The 20,264-nt window shown below is 40.1% G+C and overlaps 1 protein-coding gene across 1 annotated transcript in view; it reads right to left on the bottom strand.

Moving 5' to 3' along the window:
* The window catches only part of LOC134357440 (dynein axonemal heavy chain 8-like), a 1,088,497-nt gene that overhangs the window by 235,354 nt on the left and 832,879 nt on the right, over nt 1-20,264 (bottom strand). The window contains exons 62-63 of the mRNA XM_063069028.1: nt 18,416-18,546; nt 16,409-16,562 (exon numbers count right to left, since the gene is read on the bottom strand). Coding sequence (XP_062925098.1) covers nt 16,409-16,562; nt 18,416-18,546 — 285 coding nt within the window. The remainder of the gene's footprint in view (nt 1-16,408; nt 16,563-18,415; nt 18,547-20,264) is intronic.

Raw genomic sequence — 20,264 nt, 5'->3', positions numbered from 1 at the left:
CCATCAAATCAGGATTGTGCACGGCACCCTACTTGACAAATAACAGACATCACCACTGGAGTGGCCGCTGCGAGCTGCATCGCGCCGCCATCTTCTCCTCCCTCATGGTTTTCATGGTTTATTGTTTTACAACATTGAATCTCAGTGGATTTAATTTGGCTTTTTTGACACTAATCAACAGAAAAAATTCTTGTGTCAAAGTGAAAACAGATCTCTACAAAGTGATCTAAATTAATTAAAAATATAAAACACAAAATAATTGATTGCATAAGTATTCACCATCTTTATAATGACACACCAAATCATCACAGGTGCAGCCAACTGGTTTTAGAAGTCACATAATTAATTAACGTCAAGGTGTTTCAACCGATTATAGTAAAAATACACCTGTATCTGGAAGGTCCAACTGCTGGTGAGTCAGTATCCCAGCAAAAGAACACTTCAAGCAACTCCATGAAAAGGTTATTGAAAAGCATAAGTCAGGAGATGGATACAAGAAAATTTCCAAGTCGCTGAATATCCCTTGGAGTACAGTTAAGTCAATCATTAAGAAATGGAAAGAATATGGCATAGCTGTAAATCTACCTAGAGCAGGCCATCTTCAAGAATTGAGTGACCGTGAAGAGGGCCACCAAGGGACCTATGACAACTCTGGAGGAGTTACAAGCTTCAGTGGCTGAGATAGGAGAGACTGTGCATTCAACAACCATTGCCCGGGTGCTTCACCAGTCGCAGTTTTATGGGAGAGTGGCAAAGAGAAAGCCACTGTTGGGAAAAAAAAATCACATGAAATCTCAGCTAGAGTTTGCCAGAAGCATGTGGGAGACTCTGAAATCAGCTGGAAGGTGGGGGGGGGGTTCCAGTGATGTCATCTTCCAGAATGGCAGCTTAAATCAATAGCTCCTCCGGAAAAACGCATATATTGCCCCGTTAATCCATCAAATACAAGATCTTTCGAAAATATCTGAATTGATAAGGGGGGCAAGAATTGGGAAAAAGAATGGAGATGAAAAAAGCATCACTGCGGAGCCTATAGATGAGAGGGGTGCAGAGAGCGAACACATGCTAGCGAGGCTGAAGATGGGCCTCGTTCAGGCGAAGCGGCAAATATGATAAAAATTCTGGAAGAGATACGGGGATTCCAAAAAGATATAAAACAGCAACTCAATGATATCAAGTCAGAACTTGCCAACGTCAATCAAAAAATAACGGTAGCAGAGACTCAAATTGAGAAGGTGGAAGATCACGTGCAAAACATGAAACGAATACTAAGTAAGACGATAAAAATATTAAATCAACAAGAAAGTAAACTGATTGACCAGGAGGGAAGATCACGACAGAAAAATATCAGGATATACAATGTTCCCGAGGGAGCGGAGGGTTTGTTTATGATGGAATTTGTAGGAAAATTGCTGCGGAACGCGCTAGAGATTCCCTCCACTATAGAGCTTGAAGGTGAGAGGGCGCATCGTGCACTCGTCCTGAGGCCTACTGGAGACAGAGAAGATAAGCCATGCTCAATAATAATTAGATTCCTTCAATACAATACCAAGGCAGAGATTCTGCAAAGGGCCTGGGGTAAGAAGAGGGTGTTTTTGGACGGGAAATTAATATATTTTGATCGTTTACCCCCCCCCCCAGCGGTCCTGCAGAAATGTAAAGAATACTCTGCAGTAAAGCAAATATTAAAGCAAGGAAAGATTAGATTCCAAACCCCGTACCCAGCTAAATTGCGGGTGTTTTATGAAGATGATATGCAACTGTATCAGACAGTGGAAGAGGCGACTACAGACATGAGGAACAGAGGGCTGCCAGTCAGCGTGATCAAACCAAGGGAAAGCCTGGCTGAGCAGTTATCCCGATCTGCTTGGGAAATAGTAAGAGAACCGAGAAAGCAGGAAACGGAAGGAGGGTGAGAGAATATCAGGAAGAGACTGAGTTTTCCGAAGACAGCCCTCAACCCCTCCAGAAGAGCCATAAGGCTTGGCTAACTTTAAAAGTGTTGATAAGGTAAACGGAAGCAAAAATAGACGATGCAATACCTATTTCAAGAAATACTTATTATAATGTGGATTTTATATTACTCTATTTTTTTTATTCATTCATTCACTCCTTTTTCCCCACCTAAATGAGAATATATATATGGGAGGAATATCACACATTCCTCCCATATATATGTTTAATGGACATGGACTTGTTCACTTACTTTTATGGGTACTGTAATAGGGGCCTCCAACTCACGGGGAGGAGGGGCTATGCCCCACAGCTAGACTTTTCCTCTAGCTCAACCCAGGGTCACCTACTAGAGACCTCAGCCTTGGAATCACACCTTCGTTGCTTTTTTAAAAAAAAAAATTATTTGTGTTTCTTGGTTCTTATTTGTTCAGGGAGTAGATTGATTAAGTTTTATTCTGCTAATTTCAATGATATATTGACAGATAAATACACATGGCTGAGGACAAAGTAAAATTCATTTCTTTTAATGTCAATGGGCTGTTAAAACCAATCAAACGCAGTAAAATTCTATCCAAAATGAAAAAAAGAACAAGCCCATGTAGTATATTTACAGGAAACTCACTAAAGCGATAATGAGCATGGAAAACTAAAGAGAATGGGCTTCACTAATTTGTTTTCCTCCTCATATAAATCAGGACATAGGAGAGGAGTTGCTATTCTTATCTCAAGCAAGCTAAATTTTGAAAAAGTATTTGAAATGGGAGATAAGGAGGGCAGATATATTCTGGTAAGGGGGAATATAGATGGAAATTCAGTTACTCTATTGAATATATATGCACCCCCAGGAAGTGATATTAGTTTCTTTCAGAAAATTACTAATATTACGGTAACGGAAACAGAAGGTCTCCTGATATGTGGGGGAGACTTAAATTTACAATTACAACCAAAGTTAGACTCTTCCAATAGAAAAACCTATGAAACAAAATCCTTACATAAGCGAGTTAATACACTTCTTGAGGATGATGGTCTAATTGATATATGGAGGGACCTTCTCCCCGACAGAAGGGATTACACTCATTATTCTGCCCCCCATTCTGTATACATTAGAATAGACTATTTCATAACATTTGGAAAAGACAAAGACAAAATAAACATCTGTGGAATTGGGACAACAGATGTAAGTGACCATGCAACCATATATTTATCTGTTGATTTTTGACCTACAACCAAAGAATACTATTTGGAAACTAAATTCAAGTCTACTCAATAATTCCTACTTTAAGGAACAAATTAAAAAAGAAATTGGTCTTTACTTAGAGTTCAATGATAATGGAGAGGTGTCACCTCCCATTCTACGGGATACTCTGAAGGCTGTCTTAAGAGGGAAAATTATAGCGATATCTTCATATAAGAAAAAAATAAGGAATAAAACATTAGAGGAATTACAAAATAGGCTGAAGGAACTAGGAAAAAAAACACAAATTGAATTTGGCACAGGATACATTAGAGGAAATTAAAAAAATTAGGAATGAAATTAATAGTTTGACTGTGCAAGAAATCAGGAAAAATTTAATGTTTCTGCAACAGACACTATGAAAGTGGATCTAAGTCTATGAAAATACTGGCGTGGAAACTGAAGAAAACGATAGCAAAAAATACAATTCGTAGAATTAGGGACCCAAGAACAAAAATGATTAAAAAAATAAGCTAAGTGAAATTCAAGAAGCTTTTGAAATGTTTTACAAAACTCTATATTCCAAAGTTCCAGGGGGAAGCATAACCCAAATTGACACTTTCCTGAATTCTCTAGTTACCCACTTTAAGCAAAGAACAAAATAGAATGATGACTGCTGACATAACTGAAGTTGAACGAAAAGCTGCAATTAGTAGGCTTAAGTTAAGCAAGTCACCAGGTTCAGATGGGTATACGGCAGAGTGGTATAAAGAGTTTAAAAAATGATTTAATTCCTGTCTTACTCCCCACACTGAACTGGGCTCTAAAAAAGGCACAAATGCCACCCAGCTGGAAGGAAGCGATAATCTCAGCTATACTGAAAGAAGGCAAGGATAAAATGGAATGTGGGTCATTTAGACCAATATCCGTTCTTAATGTAGATTATAGATTATTTACCTCCATCATGACCAAATGATTAGAAGAGTTTCTACCCATACTGATACAGGTTTTATACAACAACACCAAAGACAATATACGAAGGACACTTCACATTATGGATCATATACAAAAAAATAAAATTGAAGCAATAGTGATAAGCGTGGACGGTGGAAAGGCATTTGATTCGGTTAATTGGAATTTTCCTTACAGAGCTTTACATAGATTTGGTTTCCATGACACAATTAATAAAACTATATGGGCACTATATGACAACACTACTGCTAGGATTAAAATCAATGGATATTTATCAAATAGTTTTACCCTAGAAAGGGGCAAGAGACAGGGTTGTGCATGGTCACCGCTATTCTTTGCATTACATCTGGAACCATTAGCTCAATACATCAGACAAAATGAAGATATCAGGGGAATTACTATTAAAGGGACAGAGCATAAATTGGCCTGTTACGCGGATGACATTTTGATCTACCTAGGGCAACCAACATACTCTTGACCTAAATTGAACAATCCTTTGAACAATATGGTCAATTATCAGGACACAAGATCAACATAGATAAAACCCAATTACTTTCATATAATTATAGCCCACCAAGAGAAATTGGAAGTAGATATCCCTGGGCATGGCAAACAGAGTCTTTCAAATATTTGGGCATCATAATGCCAAAAGATTTGTCAAAATTATCAGAATGCAATTATCAGCCTATATATATATATATATATATATATAAAAATTAAGGAAGATATAACAAGATGGAACCTAATTCCTTTCTTTAGTCTCAGTTCAAGGATTGAATCTATTAAAATGAATATATTGCCCAGACTATTATATCTCTTTCAGACCCTACCAATAGAGATTAATCAGAATCAATTCAATGAATGGAACAAAATGTTATCAAGATATATATGGCAAGGTAAAAGGCCTAGAGTTCGTCTCAAAACTTTGCAATTAGCCAAGGAAAAGGGGGGATGGGGCCCACCTTCTCTTAGAGATTATTATTTTGCACCACAGTTGAGAGCTGTGATATGCTGGTGCAACCCATCATATGACACTCAATGGAAAAACATTGAGGAGGTGATACTTCCCATTCCCATACAGGTAATTTTGGCTGATAACAACCTACAAAGGTACATAAATACTATTGATAATCCATGGGTGAAATGGACTCTTAAAATATGGAAAACTATTATAAAAGAATATAAACGAGAGGGAGATATTGCAATTCTTAAATGGTGAGCATATGACTCGGATTTTACGCCGAATAAACTGGATGCTAGATTTAAGGACTGGACAGCTAAAGGAATAACAGCTATTTGCAATATCATGAAAGAAGGAACACTGTTCGGTTTGAAATGCTTAAAGGGAAACACTTATTAGAAAAAACAAGACTTTTATTGGTATCTACGGATGCGACAGTAGGTTAATAGGAGGGTTAAAAATGTAACCAAGGCAAGTACGTTTTTGATAGAGCTATTAAGAAAAGCATATAATTCAGATAATGGTAGTAGAATAATTTCAAGCGTGTATAAGGGTTTGTCAAATCTTAAAACACATTCAACTTCATACATTAAAACAAAATGGGAGAAGGAAGGAAGGATAATTATATCAGAGGAAGAATGGACAATAATGTGGAGGTATCAATGGAAGTGTACCAGTTCACAGAAATGGAGGGAGTTTGGATGGAAAAACTTGATAAGATATTTTATTACACCCTCTCAGAAATCCCACTATGATAGTAACCTCCCTGTTTGTTGGAGAAATTGTGGAAATCAAAATCCAACCATTATCATATTTTCTGGGATTGCTCCGTTATCAAAGACTATTGGAGTGGGATATACAATGCCCTACAAGACATTTTTAAATGTGAAATACCCTTAGAAAGTAAGACCATATATTTTGGGTATGTACCTCAAGAATAGTCGAAAAGAGATAAATATTTAATGAATATACTGCTGGTGGCTGGTAAAAAGACTCTTACCAGGAAATAGTTATCACAGGAGAGCCCAACTTTAAACGCATGGATGGAAATTACAATGGACATTTATAAAATGGAGAAGATAACAGCATTTATTAATCATAAGTTGGAACAATTTGATTCATACTGGGAAAATGTTTCAACTACATAACACCTCATAGGCCTGATTTTATTCTCACAAATCAATGAATATGTTGTAAAAAAAAAATCACTCCCCACTTGTACATAGTTTTCTCCTTTGCTTGTTCTTTCTTTCCTCTCTTTTCTATAGGCGTACACCTTAGATAAATATTATGTGGAGATTTGTGGCAAATATGATTATATGATATATATGTACAATATCTGATATACATCTTATGGAAATGTTTGTTTTATGATGAACTTCAATAAAAAATAAATTACAATGAAAAAGAAATCAGCTGGAAGAAGTTTCTATGGATTCATGAAACAAAAATTGAGCTTTTTGGCCATCAGACAAAAACCCTATGCACATTACCAAAAACACACCATCCCTACCGTGAAGCATGGTGGTGGGTGTATCATGCTGTGGGGATGCTTCACTGCAGCAGGCCCTGGCAGACCTGTGAAGGTTGAGGGAAAAATGAATGCAGCAAAATACGGGGAAATCCTTAAGGAAAACCTGATGATGTCTGCAAGAGAACTGCGACTTGGGAGAAAATTTGTTTTCCAGCAAGACAGTGACCATTAGTATCAAGCTAAAGTTACACAGAAATGGCTTAAAAACAACAAAGTTAATGTCCTGGAGTGGCCAAGTCAGAGTGCAGACCTCAATCCAATTGAGAATTTGTGGCTGGACTTGAAAAGGGCTGTTTACTCAGGATCGCCATGCAATCTGACAGGACTTGAACAGTTTTGTAAAAAAGAATGGGGAAAAATTGCAGTGTCCAGATGTGCAAAGCCGATGGAGACCTATCCACACAGACTCAAGGCTGTAATTGTTGCCAGAGGTGCATCTACTAAATACTGACTGAAGGAGGTGACTACTTAAGCAATCAATTACTTTATGTTTTGTATTTGTAATTAATTTAGATCACTCTGTAGAGGTCTGTTTATCAATGCCAAAAAAAGCCAAATTAAATCCACTGTGATTCAATGTTAAATATAGGAACATAGAAACATAGAAAATAGGTGCAGGAGTAGGCCCTTTGCGCCTGCACCGCCACTCAGTATGATCATGGCTGATCATCCAACTCAGAACCCTGTACCTGCCTTCTCTCCATACCCCCTGATCCCTTTAGCCACAAGGGCCATATCTAACTCCCTCTTAAATATAGCCAATGAACTGGCCTCAACTGTTTCCTGTGGCAGAGAATTCCACAGATTCACCACTCTCTGTGTGAAGAAGTTTTTCCTAATCTTGGTCCTAAAAGGCTTCCCCTTTATCCTCAAACTGTGACCCCTCGTTCTGGACTTCCCCAACATCGGGAACAATCTTCCTGCATCTAGCCTGTCCAATTCCTTTAGGATTTTATACGTTTCAATCAGATCCCCCATCAATCTTCTAAATTCCAACGAGTGCAAGCCCAGTTCATCCAGTCTTTCTTCATATGAAAGTCCTGCCATCCCAGGAATCAATCTGGTGAACCTTCTTTGTACTCCCTCTATGGCAAGGATGTCTTTCCTCAGATTAGGGGACCAAAACTGCACACAATACTCCAGGTGTGGTCTCACCAAGGCCTTGTACAACTGCAGTAGTACCTCCCTGCTCCTGTACTCGAATCCTCTCGCTATAAATGCCAGCATACCATTCGCCTTTTTCACCGCCTGCTGTACCTGCATGCCCACTTTCAATGACTGGTGTATAATGACACCCAGGTCTCGTTGCACCTCCCCTTTTCCTAATCGGCCACCATTCAGATAATAATCTCTTTTCCTGTTTTTGCCACCAAAGCGGATAACCTCACATTTATCCACGTTAAATTGCATCTGCCATGAATTTGCCCACTCACCTAACCTATCTAAGTCACCCTGCATCCTCTTAGCATCCTCCTCACTGCTAACACTGCCGCCCAGCTTCGTGTCATCCGCAAACTTGGAGATGCTGCATTTAATTAAGAATTGAGTATAAGAGCTGGAATATTATGATGAGGTTGTATAAGGCATTGGTGAGGCCGACTCTGGAGTATTGTGTTCAGTTTTGGTCACCAAATTACAGGAAGGATATAAATAAGGTTGAAAGAGTGCAGAGAAGGTTTACAAGGATATTGCCGGGACTTGAGAAACTCAGTTACAGAGAAAGGTTGAATAGGTTAGGACTTTATTCCCTGGAGCGTAGAAGAATGAGGGGAGATTTGATAGAGGTATATAAAATTATGATGGGTATAGATAGAGTGAATGCAAGCAGGCTTTTTCCACTGAGGCAAGGGGAGAAAAAAACCAGAGGACATGGGTTAAGGGTGAGGGGGGAAAAGTTTAAAGGGAACATTAGGGGGGGCTTCTTCACACAGAGAGTGGTGGGAGTATGGAATGAGCTGCCAGACGAGGTGGTAAATGTGGGTTCTTTTTTAACATTTAAGAATAAATTGGACAGATACATGGATGGGAGGTGTATGGAGGGATATGGTCCGTGTGCAGGTCAGTGGGACTAGGCAGAAAATGGTTCGGCACAGCCAAGGGCCAAAGGGCCTGTTTCTGTGCTGTAGTTTCTATGGTTCGATGGTTCTCTGGTTCTATATTTTCTCAGGCTAGAGTAGCTTAAAACTAAAAGCAGGGGTTTAGGGTGAGAGGGGAAAGATTTAAAGGGAAACTGAAGAGCAGGATTTTCATATGGGGGTGGTGTGTATATGCAGCAAACTGCAAGAGGAAGTGGTAGAGGCAGATACAATTATGTCTTTCCTGACAAAGGGGATCACTCTGCACAGCAAATGAGATTTGTGACAATGAAACAATCTCAGGTTCTGGAGCTTCCTCCGTGGTGGTTGAAGGAGTTGATTCTTGTAGGAAGTGGTTCTGGCAGCTCTGGACATCATTTTTTTCTGGACTTCTTGGTATCCTGAACAATGAATAACAAGCTGCTTGATGTGCTGATCTGTCCCAGGCCACCAAACAAAGCTTCGAGCCAACACTTCAATTTTGTCCACACCTAGATGACTGGCATGTAGATCCTCCAACACTTTAGCTCTCTGCTTGGATAGTACAACAATTCTCAATCTCCACAAAAGGCAATCCCTGTCAAGGGCAAGTTCTTCCTGACATTGGTGAATATGTGAGTACTGGAATTTCTGCTGCACATTCCAGCCATTTCAGGTTGCCATGTAGGCCTGAGACAGTGTGGGGTCTTTTCTGGTTTCTCTTTGGATCATCTCTGCCATTAACAGGGAGACTTTCCATTTGCATTAGGGAGAATATGTTAAATGGAATGTCCTCTTGTTACATTTTCATGTATTTCCTTTTCCGATGGTAATCAAGACAATCCATGAGCACTTCCATAATCAGTTGTCCTCTGGATTTTGATCTTGCAATTGTATCCTCCAAGAAACAGAGCCTATCTTTGTATTCATGCTGCTGCTGTTAGTGGAACACCCTGCTGTGGATTGAAAATGGGTACGAGTGGTTGATTGTCAGTAACGAGGGTAAACTCTCTCCCATACAAATACTGGTTGAAATGTTTTACACCCCAAATCAGACTCAAGGCTTCCCTGTCAATCTGTGCATGATTTTTCTCTGCAGCAGTAAGGGAAGGTGATGCAAAGGCGTGTTCACTTCCATCACTCATAACATGTAACATGACTACATCTATACCATAAGACGAGGCATCACAGGCAAGCTTCACATGATGATGTGGATCATAGTGTGTGAGTACAGTGTTTGGTGTGTCACCATTTCCTTTACCTTTTTAAAAGCCACCTCACATTGCTTTGTCCATGACCATTTCTTCCCAATCTGTAGTAATGAGTTCAAGGGGCGGAGCACACCAGCCAGATTTGACAGGAAAATATTACAGAAACATAGAAAACCTACAACACAATACAGGCCCTTCAGCCCACAATGCTGTGCCGAACATGCACTTAAATATAAATTACCTAAGGTTACCCATAGCCCCCTATTTTTCTAAGCTCCATGTACCTATCCAGGACTCTCTTAAAAGACCCTATCGTATCCACCTCCACCACCGTTGCCGACAGCCCATTCCACACACTCACCACGTTTTTAAAAAAAAAACAACTTACCCCTGGCATCTCCTCTACACCTACTTCCAAGCACCTTAAAACTGTGCCCTCTCGTGTTAGCCATTTCAGTCCTAGGAAAAAGCCTCTAACTATCCATACAATCAATGCCTCTCATCATCTTGTATACCTCTATCAGGTCACCTCTCATCCTCTGCCATTCCAAGGAGAAAGGCCAAGTTTACTCAAGCTATTCTCATAAGGCATGCTCCCCAATCCAGGCAACATCCTTGTAAATCTCCTCTGCACCCTTTCTATAGTTTCCACATCCTTCCTGTAGTGAGGTGACCAGAACTGAGCACAGTACTCCAAGTGGGGTCTGACCATGGTCCCATATAGCCATAACATTACCTCTTGGCTCTTAAACTCAATCCCACAGTTGATGAAGACCAATGCACCGTATGCCTTCTTAACCACAGAGTCAACCTGCGCAGCAGCTTTGAGTGTTCTATGGACTCAAGACCTCTGATTCTCCACGCTGCCAAGAGTCTTACCATTAATACTATATTCTACCATCATATTTGACCTACTAAAATGAACCACCTCACACTTCCCTGGGTTGAACTCCATCTGCCACTTCTCAGCCCAGTTTTGCATCCTATCGATGTCCCGTTGTAACCTCTGACAGCCCTCCACACTATCCACAACACCTCCAACCTTTGTGTCATCAGCAAATTTACTAACCCATCCCTCCACTTCTTCATCCAGGTCATTTATAAAAATCACGAAGAGTAGGGGTCACAGAACAGATCCCTGAGGACCGACCTCCATGCAGAATATGACCCATCTACAACTACTCTTTGCCTTCTGTGAGCAAGCCAATTCTGGATTCACAAAGCACAAAGCAGGTCCCCTTGGATCCCATGCCTCCTTACTTTCTCAATAAGCCTTGCATGGGGTTCCTTATCAAGTGCTTTGCTGAAATCCATATACACTACACCTATTGTTCTATCTTCATCAATGTGTTTAGTCACAACCTCAAAAAATTCAATCAGGCTCGTAAGGCATGACCTGCCTTTGACAAAGCCATGCTGACTATTCCTAATCATATCATGCCTCTACAAATGTTCATAAATTCTGCCTCTCAGGATCTCTTCCATCAACTTACCAACCACTGAAGTAAGACTCAATGGTCTATAATTTCCTGGGCTATCTCTACTCCCTTTCTTGAATAAGGAAACAAAATTTGCAACCCTCCAATCCTCTGGAACCTCTCCCGCCCCCACTGATGATGCAAAGATCATTGCTGGAGACTTAGCAATCTCCTCCCTCACCTCCCACAGTAGCCTGGAGTACATCTCATCTGGTCCCAGAGACTTATCCAACTTGATGCTTTCCAAAAGCTCCAGTACATCCTCTTTCTTAATGTCTATATGCTCTGGTTTTTCAATCCGCTGTAAGTCATCCCTACAATCGCCAGGATCCTTTTCCGTAGAGAATACTGAAGCAAAGTATTCTTTAAGTATCTCTGCTATCTCTGCCAGTTCTATACACACTTTTCCACTGTCGCACTTGATAGGTCCTATTCTCTCATGTCTTATCCTCTTGCTCTTCACATACTTGCAGAATGCCTTGGGGTTTTCCTTATAGTAATTAACATATCCTAAAAAGGACCACAACTATGACACATTCCTTGACCTTGGGGATTCCAACACTGCTTGAGTGTTCTCAGTAGACTTGTGTAATCCTTGTGTGTCATTGGTGTGGCCAGAGTAGGTGATGCTTGGTTTAAATAATTCACATTTGTTGCCAATAATCTTCTAACCTTTTTAACACTGTCTTGAGATTTTGGAGATGTTCCTTGTCATCCTTACCAGTAACAATGATGTCATCCAGGTAAAACTGAATGCCTGGGCAGCCCTGCGGCACCTGGTCCATAGCTTACTACCAGAGCGCAGGTGCAGATGTAACTCCAGAAATAAGCCGATTATTATCGGGAAACGTAATTGGTGGAAACATACATAATTGACAACCACAAGCATTTAGTTGGGGCTTTACTCTAACAGGCTGGTCTGACGTGATGTCGTAATTACATAAAGTTTTTAACCATGCTTTGTGTTCAGTGTTTGGAGTACAATAAATGAGTTGTTACGGCTTTTCTTAAACATAACGCCTCATGCCATTTTATTTGTGAAAACCTACATCCTAGCAATAAAGCCCTTTATGAATGTTTATGGTGAGAAACACTTTGGACTCTTCTTCCACCACGATCTATAGGTAGGCCTCAGCTATGTCCACCTTTGCTGAAGGGTTTTGCAAAGATATCCTCTATTCCGGGCAGAGGACATTGATCTACTTTCAGTACTGGGTTGATGGTGACCTTAAAATCACCACAGATCCTAACAGACCCATTCTTCTTGGTTACTGGGACCACTGGCGTTGCCCATAGGCTCTACTTAACGTGGAAAGCATTCCTTCAGCCTCCATGCAATCTAATTCACTGGCTACTTTATCGTGGATGGTATAAGGAACTGGGCGTGCTTGTAAACTTGGGTGTGGCATTTTCATTTAACACTTTTTACCCTTGATATGTTTGACTTTTCCAGTACAGTCTGTGAGTACTGATGTGGCATCATACAGTACCTTTCTTAATTTGCTTTGTTGACTGTCACCAAAACCAAGGAGATGATCGTTGATTTCAGACAGTCTCAGCCTGAGCACACACCCCTCAGCATCACTGGAAAGAATGGAAAACATCAAGTTCCTTAGGGTGCAGATCTCGGATAATCTCACCTGGTCCAGGAACACCACTGGGTTTGTGAAATGGGCCCAGCAGAGATTGCACTTTCTGAGGAAGCTTAAACAAGCATCACTCCCCACTAACATCTTAACTACATTCTACAGAGGCGTGGTTGAGAGTATGCTGACCTTTTGCATCACAACCTGGTACTCCAGCTGCAGTGCTGTTGACAAAAAAGCCTTGCAGAGGGTGGTTAGGGGAGCAGAGAAGGTTATTGGGATCTTCCTACCTTCTGTCCAAGACCTCTTTCAGAGTCGATGCCTCCAGAAGACACGGTACATCATTAAAGACCCCTCACCTCCTCTCCATGAACTGTTTGTTCTTCTGCCATCAGGCAAACGTTACAGGAGCATCAAAACTAAAACCACAAGGCTACTAAACAGCTTCCTCCCACAGGCAGTCAGACTGCTAACTAGCTGCTCTACCTGACTCTGCTTTGGGCACTTTTAACTTGCACTGGACACTTATAACTTGACTTTAAGTGACATGTGGCTGTTGTGTTTTATTATTTATTGTTATGTTTATTATTTAGTGCTGCGTTTGTTATGTTATGATTGCACTGCTCCTGGGAAACGCTGTCTCATTCTGCCCTGCAGAGCTGATGTATGTTTAGAATGACAATGAAGTTTTTTGAATCTTGAATCTTGACTCTATTGTAGGGAATGTGGTATGCAAATAATGATGGATCTCCCATCAAGTTGTAGTTGTCTCAACCAATCATGTCCTCACAATGCTGGTCCTCCTGTTTTTACCACAAGTAAACTCGATGTGACTTATTGGTTGTTGTACTTCACTGTTATGAATGTCATTCCAACAGGGGTTATCTTTTCTCCAGTATATGTTCTTAAGTTGGATATCTGCATGCATAAGTTCAGTGTCTTTGAAATGTTTTTCAAACTCATTTTGTGGAATGACTGAAACAGCTGAGCCAGTATCCAATTTCATTTTAATTAATTTACCATTCACTTCTAGGGCAAGTCATATTGCTTGTCTCCAGTTAATTATCACATTGTAAATCTCAAGTCTGCCTGGTCCTGTGTCACTCTCATAATTTTCAGATTTTTCATCAACAGTATGCAGATCAGCGCTCTTTTAGAAACTGCAACTTGACTTTTTCTCTTTCCTATGCAGACCATTTATTTTTGTCTGCCTGACATGCTCTATGTATGTGTCCTACTTTGATACATTTTCTGCATGTTTCACCTTTAAACCTGAATTGTTCTGGTGTATGTGAGCCCCTGCCATAACAGTAACATAATTTGTTCAGCCAGGAAAGTTTCTGTTTAGCCATTGCAGTTTTGTTTATGCTCACTTTCATTCCTGACTGTAACTCAATTGTGTCTCTGTCTGCTGTTCCCATTGATACAGCTATTTCAACTGCTCTTTCAAATGTGAGTTGTGCTTCAGTTAGGAACCGTTTTTGAATGCTTTCTTGTAAGATTTCACAACCTAAAAGATCTCTCAGTGCATCGTTAAGCCTATCATTGAACTGACAATGCTCAATTTCTTCAACTTAGCCACGCTAGCTGAAATAGACTCCCCTTCCTTTTGATTCCACTTATGAAACCTAAAGCATTCTGCAATCAACAATGGTTTCAGTTCTAAATATTCCTGCATTACGCTCACAATATCAGAAAAGCTCATTTTGGCTGGTTTGGTTGGAGCAGTTAAATTTCTAAGCAAAACTGTATGCTTTGCACCTATTCCATTCAGCAACACTGGCACTTGTTTCTCAGTAGCTATTTCATTTGCTTTAAAATATTGCTCAATTCACTCAGTATACATCATCCAGTTGTCTATTGTCCAATTGAATGCATCTATCTTTCCAATGCAGCCAGCTATTTCTGCTTTTATTAAAATTTTTAAATAATATCACCCAATATTCAATGTTTATGAGTCCATGGCTATACTTGTTGCTTTTTAATTTCATCCATTTTCTGCCTTTTTAAACTCTACTCTCTTTCTGCTCTTCCAAAGAAACACATTCCTGCCCATTTTTAAAAAAAACTCGAACGTTTCTCTCACCTTCTAAAGAAAACGTGTTGTGCTTTAACAGGTAGGTAGATTTAAAACTTTCTCAGCCCCACTGTGATGTTTTGTAACTTCAGAAATTAATTGAAAGAAAAACATGGTAGCTGAGGATACTTGTGAACTGAGTTTCTTTTCTTTAGTGAGATGCATACATAGGACCTGGTGGTGTAATGACACATGCCATTCACACACTTCCTATGTATAACCCATAATGAATTATTTAAATAAAATTCTTAATCAAACCATATATGTACAAAATTACTCAAATATTACAGAAATATTGAATACACAACACATGTGAATATAGACACAATGAGGCATGAGGGCAGGCAGACGACGAGCCTGAAGTTCAACCCTGGAGTTTGGGACCTTGTCATTAGCTAGTCTGAGGGTCAATACTGAAGGTCAAAGCTCAAAGATCGATCGGAAGTCTGGAAATCAAAGTCTGATAGCTAAAGGTTGGAGACTGGAGACTGGAAACTGGAGATCCAGAGGCCTATCCTGGAGTCGGAGGACTGTCTGTGTATGTGGGAGTGAGGGTGACAGAAAGGGGCTTATTTGGCTGTTTTTATTTTGTTGCTTGTTGTGTTCTGTTTTCTTGCATTCTGCGTTGTTCTGTTGAGCATTGTGGACATGTTGTGCTGGGACCAGAATACATGGCGACACTGTGGTCTGCCCCAGCCTCTCCCTAGGTATGTTGGTTGTAATGTGAATGGCACATTTCACTATATGTTTTGACGTATACAGTATGTGATAAATAAATATGAATCTGAATTCTTGTCAATGTTATCATGGATCTATGGCACAAATATGTCTAATCCATGATTAAGTGGTTCTGCTTGTCATAGAACTTCAACCTACACTCATGTTACGTCTAGTCTCAACTTTCACATGCTATAACATTCCAATTCCATTGTCATTTACGGAGTGCTGGCTTTAGCTCTGCTACATTTCTCCATTGAGGGACTTTAATTTTCCATATAAGTTTTACCTGTCAGTCTTTGCATCTACTTCATCCAGGCCAGATTCCCTTTCATCTGAGTGAAGTTAATCCTTTTTCAATTACTTATTTCCACCAGTAATTAGAATATGTAACTATGTACTATCTAACATTCTTGGTTCATTATGTATTTTGTCATTGCCATTTGGCTCACCTTGGAGATAAGTTATTTCATTTTTAAGCTAATTATAGTTAATGAAATATCACAAATAGAGTATTTAAATCTGCTTTTAAATTTTAATGTGTGGATCACCCCTCTATATGGAAAGGTTGCCCCTCAGGTCACTTTTAAATCATTCCCCTTTTAAGGTAAGCTTGCCAAACAGTAATGAAAGTGAGGAATTATGAAGAACAGAGATGCGGCTGTATAAAATTTAAGAAGCAATGTACCTCTCCGGAAGAAAGCACATTATTGAGATATTCAAGAAAAGACTCTTCCTTGATTTCATTATCAGTGAATATGAAAGTGATGCCCTTCCCATCTGCCCCAGCTGTTCTGTACAGTATCTTCAAGTCATCCATCAGATTGCTAGCATTGTATGCTCTGAAAAATTAATCAAAAGATGCACATTATAACAGAAACAACAATGTGCATATACATTGCACCCTCAGCACAGAAAACTATTTCAAGATGCTTCAGAGTCAAAAAAGATACATGAATTGCTGCCTAAAGGTGGATTTAAGAGAGTTAGATGGAACTTAGAGCATGAGGTCAACGATCATTTTCAGATGCAAGACGCTCTAGTCTGTGCATTGCAGGGAGCAAAATGACAATGGAAATTCAGCATGTGAATCCACGTAGAATACCTTGCCTCTTGTCTCTACTCAAGTTGGCACAAACTTAATTTACCAGTTAAATTTCTGTATAATGATGAAACTCAGAACAAGGTTCCACATGGGAGGCTTATTCAGAAAATCAGAAGGCATGGGATCCTGGGAAGTTTGGCCAGGTGGATTCAGAATTGGCTTGCCTGCAGAAAGCAGAGGGTCATGGTGGAGGGAGTACATTCGGATTGGAGGGTTGTGACTAGTGGTGTCCCACAAGGATCGATATTGGGACCTCTACTTTTCGTGATTTTTATTAACGACCTGGATGTTGGGGTAGAAGGGTGGGTTGGCAAGTTTGCAGATGACACAAAGGTTGGTGGTGTGTAGAGGATTGTTGAAAATTGTAGAGACATTGATAAGATGCAGAAGTGGGCTGAGAAGTGGCAGATGGAGTTTAACAGGAGAAGTGTGAGGTGGTACACTTTGGAAGGACAAACTCCAAGGCAGAGTACAAAGTAAATGGCAGGATACTTGGAAGTGTGGAGGAGCAGAGGGATCTGGGGGTACATGTCCACAGATCCCTGAAAGTTGCCTCTCAGGTAGATAAGGTAGTTAAGAAAGCTTATGGAGTGTTAGCTTTCATAAGTTGAGGGATAGAGTTTAAGAGTCGCAGGGTAATGATGCAGCTCTATAAAACTCTTGTTAGGCCACACTTGGAGGACTGTGTCCATTTCTGGTTGCCTCACTGTAGGAAGGATGTGGAAGCATTGGAAAGGGTACAGAGGAGATTTACCAGGATGCTGCCTGGTTTAGAGAGTATGCATTATGATCATAGATTAAGGGAGCTAGGGCTTTACTCTCTGGAGAGGAGGATGAGAGGAGACATGATAGAGGTATACAAGATATTAAGAGGAATAGATAGAGTGGACAGCCAGCGCCTCTTCCCCAGGGCACCACTGCTCAATGCTAGAGGACATGGCTTTAAGGTAAGGGGTGGGAAGTTCAAGGGGATATTAGAGGAAGGTTTTTTTTTACTCAGAGAGTGGTTGGTGCGTGGAATGCACTGCCTGAGTCAGTGGTGAAGGCAGATACATTAGTGCAATTTAAGAGACTACTAGACAGGTATATGGAGGAATTGAAGGTGGGGGGTTATATGGGAGGCAGGGTTTAAGGGTCAGCACAACACTGTGGGCCGAAGGGCCTGTACTGTGCTGTACTGTTCTATGTTCTCACATTGTTGGGAGCTAAGTGAATTGTTTTTTTTTCTTTTCTTTCTCTCTCTCTCTCTCTGTGAGACAGCCAATGCTTCATGTACTTTTAGTTCATGTCATAAGTGAAAATTATTAAGTTTGCTGGAATCCAGTTTGACAAAGCCTGGACATTGCATATTCCCACGATGTGAGCTTTTCAGTGTGGAAAAAGATGCACAAATGGCAATTTTCCTGGCTGATAATATCCATCATCACTAGCAAGGTAGGGTAGGCAGGTTGAGGGGGCCTGGTACAGAAGGATGTATTTATAGGAGTTTAGTAACTCAATGTGACCAAGAGCCATTGTTAATGCCAGCTAATGTGTGAAAGGCTCTACAACAATGAATAAATATAAAACTATTTCAAATTATCTGTATACCTGGTTAAAGTGATCTGAAAGATTTTATATCCAGCAATGAAGGATGCCAACTTTGTCAGGCTTTGTTTTCCGGAACCACCAACTCCAACCAGTAGAGCATTTCCCCAATCTATGCGGATTATACGAGATATCTACAAAATGATATTTTCTTGCTGTCAGATGTATGATAATTCTCTGCCTATTAATAAACTAAGTAAGTAGCACAACTTTTATTTTGCTTCAGTATCAGGTAAAATCAACACAAACACATAATTTATATGTAAAGCATATTTGGGCAAATCGTCTTAGGACCATAAAGTGATCGCAGTGATCAAGCAAAGAATGCACCCATTAAAGGTTCATGATTTAAGGACACAAGTAAACTGACCAAGAGTAAACCCATTAGACAAGGTTGATAAATCAGTCTTAAGCTAAAGCTATAGATGTCAAAATGACTTATCATCAGCAAACCTGAATATAACACACTTGATCCTCCCATGTAGATCATTGATAAGGATTTCAAATAGCCACCAGTTCTTCAGCCACATATTCATCTGCCATATCTTCCTGTTCTCATGCTCACCTGCAACTGGCACTAGAAATAATCTTGAGACTACTACCCTCGATGTCCTGCTTTTTAATTTTGTTCTTAACTTCCTGTATTCACTTCACAGACGCATCAAGTAAAAAATAGGTTCACTGGGCCATTGCCTGGATTGGAAAGTATTAGCTATAAGGTGAGGTTGGGCAAACTTGAAGTACTTTCATGAAATGTTAAAGGTTGATTAAAGTGTATCAAATTATTAGAGACATAGACAGAGTAGATAACCAGTCCCTTTCCTAGGTTGGGAATGTCTAATATTAGAGGGCTTAGGTTTAAGGTGAGAGGGGGAACTTTAAAAGAGATAGAGTGATACAGCATGGAAACAGGGCCTTCAGCACAATTCATCTGTGCCGACCAAGTTCTCCACCTGAGCTGGTCACATTTGCCTGCATTTGACATACTATATCCTTATTCATGTACCTAACACAACATCTTTTACACTTTGTAATTGTGCCTGCCTCTACCACTTCCTCTGCCAGCTCATTCCACATACCCACCACTCTCTGTATGAAAAGATTGTCCCCCAGGAGCAACCTTTGCCTCTCATCTTCAACTTATGCACTCCCACCCTGAGGGAAAAAAAGATTGTGACCATTCTATGTCCCTCATGATTTTATATATCTTGAGAAAATAACCCCTTAACCTCCTACATTTCAGTGAAAACAAGCCTTAGCCTACCTAGTTTTTCCTTATAATTCAAGCTCTATAAACCTGATAACATACATTAGGTAATCATTTTATTATGTACACATAAATACCTGTTCATTAATGCAAAATATCTAATCAACCAATCATGTGGCAACAACTTAATGCAAAAAGCATGCCGACATGGTCAAGGGGTTCAGTTGTTGTTCAGACCAAACATTAGAATGGGGAAGAAATGTGATGTAAGTGACTCTGACCATGGAACGATTGATGGTGCCAAACAGAGTGGTTTGAACATCTCAGAAACTGCTGATCTCCTGGGATTTTCACTCATGACTGTCTAAAGTTTTATGGGCAAAAATGTCTCATTAATGAAAGCTCAAAGGAGAATGGCCAGACTGGTTCAAGCTGACAGGAAGGTGACAGTAACACAAATAACCATGCGTTAGAATAGTAGTGTGGAGAAGGGTAACACCGAACACCCAAGGCATTGAATCTCGAAGTGGATGGACTACAGCAACAGAAGAGCATGAACACTTAGTGGCCACTTTATTATATACTGGTATATCTCTAATAAAGTGGCCTCTGAGTGTACTTGTGAAAGTTATCTGCACCCTTTCT

This window comes from Mobula hypostoma, chromosome 2, assembly GCF_963921235.1.
Source record: "Mobula hypostoma chromosome 2, sMobHyp1.1, whole genome shotgun sequence".
Classification (NCBI taxonomy): domain Eukaryota; kingdom Metazoa; phylum Chordata; class Chondrichthyes; order Myliobatiformes; family Myliobatidae; genus Mobula; species Mobula hypostoma.
The sequence above is the reverse complement of the archived record's forward strand: the minus strand, read 5'-3'. Positions and strand labels throughout refer to the sequence as shown.